Source organism: Melopsittacus undulatus (genome assembly GCF_012275295.1).
Source record: "Melopsittacus undulatus isolate bMelUnd1 chromosome 28 unlocalized genomic scaffold, bMelUnd1.mat.Z SUPER_28_unloc_2, whole genome shotgun sequence".
Classification (NCBI taxonomy): domain Eukaryota; kingdom Metazoa; phylum Chordata; class Aves; order Psittaciformes; family Psittaculidae; genus Melopsittacus; species Melopsittacus undulatus.
The window spans coordinates 50579-57576 of record NW_022993940.1 but is presented as its reverse complement, the minus strand read 5'-3'; the positions used below and the strand labels follow the sequence as shown (position 1 = coordinate 57576).

General features: G+C 62.5%; 1 protein-coding gene across 1 annotated transcript in view; it reads right to left on the bottom strand.

Moving 5' to 3' along the window:
- Positions 1-6834, bottom strand: part of DAXX (death domain associated protein) — an 11472-nt gene extending 4638 nt beyond the window's left edge. Inside the window, exons 1-4 of the mRNA XM_034073601.1 lie at positions 6797-6834; positions 6666-6753; positions 4930-5728; positions 4401-4552 (exon numbers count right to left, since the gene is read on the bottom strand). Of these exons, the coding sequence (XP_033929492.1) occupies positions 4401-4552; positions 4930-5728; positions 6666-6753; positions 6797-6834 (1077 nt within the window). The remainder of the gene's footprint in view (positions 1-4400; positions 4553-4929; positions 5729-6665; positions 6754-6796) is intronic.
- Positions 6835-6998: the final 164 nt, after the last annotated feature.

Below are 6998 nucleotides of genomic sequence, written 5' to 3'. Positions count from 1 at the left end.
ACCCCATAACCCACCCACAGACCCACATAGGCCCCTACATACCCCCATAGCCCCCCCCAATAGCCCCCATTTACCTCAATTGACCCCCATACACCCCCCAAGCCCCCATAGGCCCTCCCTATTTGACCCCCACTGATCCCCATACAACCCCCCCATAACCCCCATTAGCCCCCCATTACCCCCACAGACCCCACCATTGATACCCTTGACCCCCATATCCCCCCATTTACCCCATAGCTCTCCATTATCTCCCATAGCCCCCCTTACCCTAAGCCCCCCATTACCCCATACCCCCCCCATATCCCCCATTACCCTATATCCCTATACCCCCCCATACCCCCTATAGACCCCATAGACCCCAATTAACCCCTATAGCCCCATTGACCCATTACCTTTCCGTGCCCTGCTGTGGCTGCTGCTGCTCACGAGCTCCCCCCATTAACCCCATTGACCCCCTTTACCCCTTACCCCTATATCCCTATACCCCCCCATAGCCCCCATAGCCCCCTATAGACCCCATTGACCGACCCCCTTACCTTCCGTGCCCTGCTGTGGCTGCTGCTGCTCACAAGCTCCCCCCATTAACCCATAACCCCCATTACCCCCATAACCCCCATTACCCCCATAGCCCCTATAGCCCCCTATAGACCCATTGACCCCATTGACCCCCATTGACCCCATAGCCCCCTATAAGACCCATAGACCCCATTGACCCCCATAGACCCCATACCCCCATAGACCCCATAGCCCTATCGACCCCATAGCCCCATAGACCCCATAGCCCCTATAGACCCCATAAGCCCCATAGCCCCCATAGACCCCCCATAGCCCCCATAGCCCCCTATCCCCCATAGCCCCCATGCCCCCATAGCCCCATAGCCCCCATAGCCCCTAGCCCCCATGAACCCCATAGCCCCATAGCCCCTATGACCCCATTACCCCTATAGACCCCATAGACCCCATAGCCCCCATAGCCCCTATAGACCCCATAGCCCCTATTGGACCCCATTGACCCCCATTGACCCCATAGCCCCCATAGACCCCATTGACCCCATTGACCCCATAGCCCCTATAGCCTTTAGATTCTATTACCCCATAGCCCCTTTGACCCCATAGACCCCCATTATCCCTATAGCCCCCTATAGACCCCATTGACCCCTGCCTTCCGTGCCCTGCTGTGGCTGCTGCTGCTCACGAGCTCCCCCCATTAACCCATAACCCCCATTCCCCCCATACCCCCATTACCCCATAGCCCCTATAGCCCCCTATAGACCCCATTGACCCCATTGACCCCCATTTGACCCCATAGCCCCTATAGACCCCATACCCCCATTGACCCCCATTGACCCCCATAGACCCCATAGACCCCCATAGCCCCCATAGACCCCATAGCCCCATAGCCCCTATAGACCCCATAGACCCCATAGCCCCCTAGCCCCTATAGACCCCCATTACCCCTATAGACCCCATAGCCCCATAGACCCCATAGCCCCCCAAGCCCCTATAGACCCCATAGACCCCATAGCCCCCCATAGCCCTATAGACCCTATAGACCCCATAGCCCCCATAGACCCCATAGCCCCCATAGCCCCTATAGACCCCATTACCCCTATAGACCCATAGACCCCATTGACCCCCATGACCCCCATTGACCCCTGACCTTCCGTGCCCTGCTGTGGCTGCTGCTGCTCACGACCTCCCCCCCCGGGGGAGTCTCGCGCGGGTGGAGTCGGGCACGGGGCTGTTCCGGGCTCCGCCCCCCGCGGCTGTGCCCCCCCAGGCCACGCCCCCCCCCGCTGCTGCTATGCGGCTGCTCCTCCTCTCCTCGGAGCCCACGCTGTGCACCTCGATGCAGGGGCTGGGGGGGGGTCACGTGATGGGGCCCTCGTCATGTGACAGACACCCGTAGATACACCCATAGGTACCCCCCAGGACCCTTCAACCCCCACCCCCCCACATACCCCCCCTATGACCCCCCTATATATACCCCATAGACCCCCATATAATGCCCCTTAGACCCCCCATATATACCCCATGGACCCCCCACATACCCCCCTTAGACCCCCCCACATATACCCCATATAACCCCCTTAGACCCCCCATATATACACCATGGACGCCCCCACTACCCCCCTTAGACCCCCCCACATATACCCCATATACCCCCCTTAGACACCCCATATATACCCACAGACCACCCTAACCCTCCTTAAACCCCCATAGACCCCCATATACCCCCCCTTTAGACTCCAGATACCCCCCATATAACCCCCATAGATCCCCCCTTAAACCCCCATAGACTCCCATATACCCCCCTTAGATACCCGTATACCACCCATAGATCCCTTTAGACCCCCATACACCCCCATACCCACCCCATAGCCCCCCCCGTACCTTCCCCCCCAGGCAGTTCCCTTCGGCTCCTCTTATGGGGGGCACGGGGGGGGTCCCCCCCCTCCTCGGCGCTCCCATTGCAGCTGGTGGAGCTGATTGTGGCCCCCCCCCCATTCTCCAATGGGACCCCCCTTTCCTGTGAGGGTACGGCCAGGGGGACCCGGAAGTGGGGGGGGCTTCCCCCACCCCCCGCTCCCTTCCCCAATGGTCCTGGATGGGCCGGGATAGGGATTGGGAATGGTGGGGGGATGGAGTGGGTGAGACCCCCTTGGGCTTGGCCTCTGACCCCAACCCCATAGTGTGGGGGAGCCCGGGGGGGTCTCATTGGCTTCCATGGGCAAGGTCCTCGATCCTCACCATGAAGAGCTCCTCGGGGTCTTGGGCATCACTTCCATAGGGACAGCACCGTGGGATGGGGGGGGGGGGTATGGTTAACAAATGGGGGGGGGGCACCCCATTGTGTCCCCCCCCCCCACCTATGGGTTGCTACTGACCTGGTGTAATGGGGCCCTACTGCTTGGCTTGGCCATGGGGGGCATCGGATTCATCCTGCTAGGGGGGACATCGGACCTTCCTCCCCTTTGGGGCTTCCATAGGGAATGATGGGCCTTGGAAGCGGCACCTTCATCATCCTCATCCCCCTGCTATGGGGGGTGTTGGAGCTCCATAGGGTCCCCTTTGGGGCTTCCATAGGGGATGGAGGGCTGGGAAGCGGCACCTTCGTCATCCTCATGCCTTCATTGGGGGCATTGAGCTCTATAGGGTCCCCTTGGGGCTCCCATAGGGAATGATGGGCTGGAGGTGGCACCTTCATCATCCTCACCCCCTTTGCCATGGGGGGCACTGAGCTCCATAGGGTCCCTTTGGGGCTTCCATAGGGGATGGAGGGCTTGGAAGCGGCACCTTCATCATCCTCATCCCTTCCATGGGGGGCATTGAGCTCTATAGGGTCCCCCTTTGGGGCTTCCATAGGGAATAATGGGCTTGGAAAGCGGCACCTCAATCATCCCCCCGCTTTCCATGGGGGGTGTTGAGCTCTATAGGGTCCCCTTTGGGGCTCCCATAGGGGATGATGGGCTTGGAGGTGGCACCTTCATCATCCTCATACCCTTCCATGGGGGGCATTGAGCTCCATGGGGTCCCCTTCATCCGCCTCCTCCCTCTTGCCATGGGAGCCATCGGAGCTGTCCCTTCCCTCCCCCTCCTCCTCCTCATCCTCCTCCTCTTCCTCCTCTGTCTCTTCCTCTGTCTCACTCCCTCTTCCTCTTCCTCCCTTGGCTGGCTCTTCCCTGGGGTGCCCTGTGGGACACGGGTGCTCAGTTTGGACCTCGACCCCCCCCCCCCATCCCCATCCCCTATGGTGCCCATAACCATGACCCACTAGGTGCCCATCCCCATCCCTATGGGCACCAAGTGCCCCATAGGTGCCCATCCCCATCCCTATGGGTGACCATCCCCATCCCCTATGGGTGCCCATAACCATGACCCATAGGTGCCCATCCCCATCCCTATGGGTGCCCATCCCCTATGGGTGCCCATAACCATGACCCATAGGTGCCCATCCCCATCCCTATGGGTGCCCATCCCCATCCCTATGGGTGCCCATCCCCATCCCTATGGGCACCAGTGCCCCATAGGTGCCCATCCCCATCCCCCATGGGTGCCCATCCCCATCCCTATGGGCACCAGTGCCCCATGGGTGCCCATCCCCATCCCCTATGGGTACCAGTGCCCCATGGGTGCCCATCCCCATCCCCTATGGGCACCAGTGCCCCATGGGTGCCCATCCCCATCCCTATGGGTACCAGTGCCCCATAGGTGCCCATCCCCATGCCCTATGGGCACCAGTGCCCCATAGGTGCCCATCCCCATCCCCCATAGGTGCCCATCCCCATCCCCCATAGGTGCCCATCCCCATCCCTATGGGCACAGTGCCCCATAGGTGCCCATCCCCTATGGGTGCCCATCCCCATCCCCTATGGGCCCAGTGCCCCATGGCCGCTCACCCGGCGCCGCTTCCTGCCCCTCTCCTCCTCCTCACTCTCATCCTGTAACTGGGCATAGTGGGAGATGACCTGGTCCAGGCGGCTCAGAGCCATGGTCCTGTTGCGCCGGAGCCTCTTGGCCAGCTCCGGGTCCATCAGAGCCGGGTCCGTGCCTGGGGGGGGATATGGGTGCTCTATGGGCTCCATTATCCTCTATGGGCTCCATCATCCTCTATGGGCTCCATCACCCGATATGGGTTCTATCACCTTCTATGGGCTCCATCATTCCCTATGGGCTCCATCATGTTCTATGGGCTCCATCACCTTCTATGAGCTCCATCACTCTCTATGAGCTCCATCACTCTCTATGGGCTCCATCACTCTCTATGGGCTCCATCACCCTTCCACCATCTCCATTGGTCTCTTATGGTCCCTTCTATGGTTTCCATCACCCCTTTCTGATCCCTTCCATGCTCTCCATCACCCCCATGTCCTCTCCATCCCCCTTCCACCACCTCCATCACCCCCCCTGCTCCCCTCCCCCCCTCACCAGGCCGGTACTGATCCGTCAGGTGACTCCCGAAGTTGTAGACCAGGTCCAGATGCCTCCTCTCCTGCAGGCGGTTGCCCACCTCCCGGAAGGCATCTTGAGCCATGCTCTCCATGTGCCTCCGCGCCAGCCCCAGGCGGTGCCGCGCGTTGGCCTTCTGGATGACCTTGAGGATGTCGCTGTAGTCGGGGAAGGCGTCGGGGCGGTTGATGAAGCGCTCGATGCGCCGGTTGACCTCCGGGTAGCGGGTGCCGCGGTAGGGGATGCGCTGCTCCAGCACCCGCCCGGTCAGGCTGCTGCAGCGCTTGAGCTGGCACAGGCGCCCGAAGATGCGCATCATGCGGCGCTTGAGCCGGCTCTCCTGCAGGTAGGCCGAGTCCTCGCTGTCCAGCTCGGCCAGGTCCAGCTCGCGCTCCTGCAGGCGCCGGATCTCCCCCGTGTACACGCGCAGCAGGTTCTCCAGGTAGCGGATCTGCCGCTTGGAGCCGGTGGCGGCGCCGGGAGGGGAGGACGGAGCCGGTGGCGGCTCCGGCGCCGGCTGCGCCGAGGGGGGGGGGCCGGGGGCCGGTTGTAGCGGGAGCTTGCGGCGCAGGGAGTGAGCCTTGAGCGTGGTGCAGAGCTCATTGATGTACACGTAGACCTTGGCGTGGCGCCGGCGCACGCGCCGCAGGCAGCGGCTCAGCACGTTCCGGAGCTCAGCGGAGGCCAGGAAACCGGAGCTGGTTTTGTGGTGCCGGGAGCACAGGAACGGGAGCACCTCGGGGTGGTCGGATGTCAGCGGGGTGCACAGGGCCAGGAACTGGGGGGAGGGAGAGGGAGGGGGGGAGCAGAGGGGATGGGGACCATACAGACATGGTGAGGGGATGGGGATGGGGATGGAGAGGGGATGGGGATGGGATGGGGATGGGATGGGGATGGGATGGGATGGGATGGGATGGGATGGGATGGGGATGGGATGGGGATGGGATGGGGATGGGATGGGGATGGGATGGGATGGGATGGGATGGGGATGGGATGGGGATGGGATGGGGATGGGATGGGGATGGGGATGGGGATGGGATGGGGATGGGGATGGGATGGGGATGGGGATGGGATGGGGATGGGATGGGATGGGATGGGGATGGGATGGGATGGGGAATGGGATGGGGATGGGATGGGATGGGGGATGGGATGGGATGGGATGGGGATGGGATGGGATGGGGATGGGATGGGGATGGGATGGGGATGGGATGGGGATGGGGATGGGGATGGGATGGGATGGGATGGGGATGGGATGGGGATGGGGATGGGGATGGAGATGGGGATGGGGATGGGATGGGATGGGATGGGGATGGGATGGGGATGGGGATGGGGATGGGGGATGGGATGGGATGGGATGGGGATGGGATGGGATGGGGATGGGATGGGATGGGGATGGGATGGGGATGGGATGGGATGGGGATGGGATGGGATGGGGATGGAGATGGGGATGGGGATGGAGATGGGATGGGTACCATAAGCACAATGGAGAGGGGATGGGGATGGATATAGGATGGAGATGGGGATGGGATGGGGATGGGATGGGGATGGGATGGGGATGGGATGGGGATGGGATGGGGATGGGATGGGGATGGGTACCACAAAGACAATGGACAGGGGATGGGGATGGACATGGGTACCACAATGGGGACATGGAGGGGATGGAGATGCCCCCCAAGAAGTGCCCCCCCCCCAGCCCCCCCTTTGTCCCCTCTCACCTCTCCAAAGAGCCGCTCATTCTCCTCCTTGTACCCCCCCTCTCTGCCCCCCCCCCCACTCGGGGGGGTCCCGGGGGGGTCCCCACTGCTGGGGGTGGGTGGGGGAGGGGCCGGGGGGGGGCGCCGAGGGCCCGGGGGGGGTGGGGGGGGCCGGGGGGGGGCCCCTCATCCTCATCATCCAGGACAATGACACTGCCGGGGGGGGGGAGGGGCCGCCATGGGGGGGCCAATGGGGGGGCCCCAAGAGACGGGAACCCCCCCCTGGAGCCTCACGGGGGAGCCTGGGGGGGGAAAGGGGGTCAGGACCCCAAAATAACCCCATTGTGACCCAAA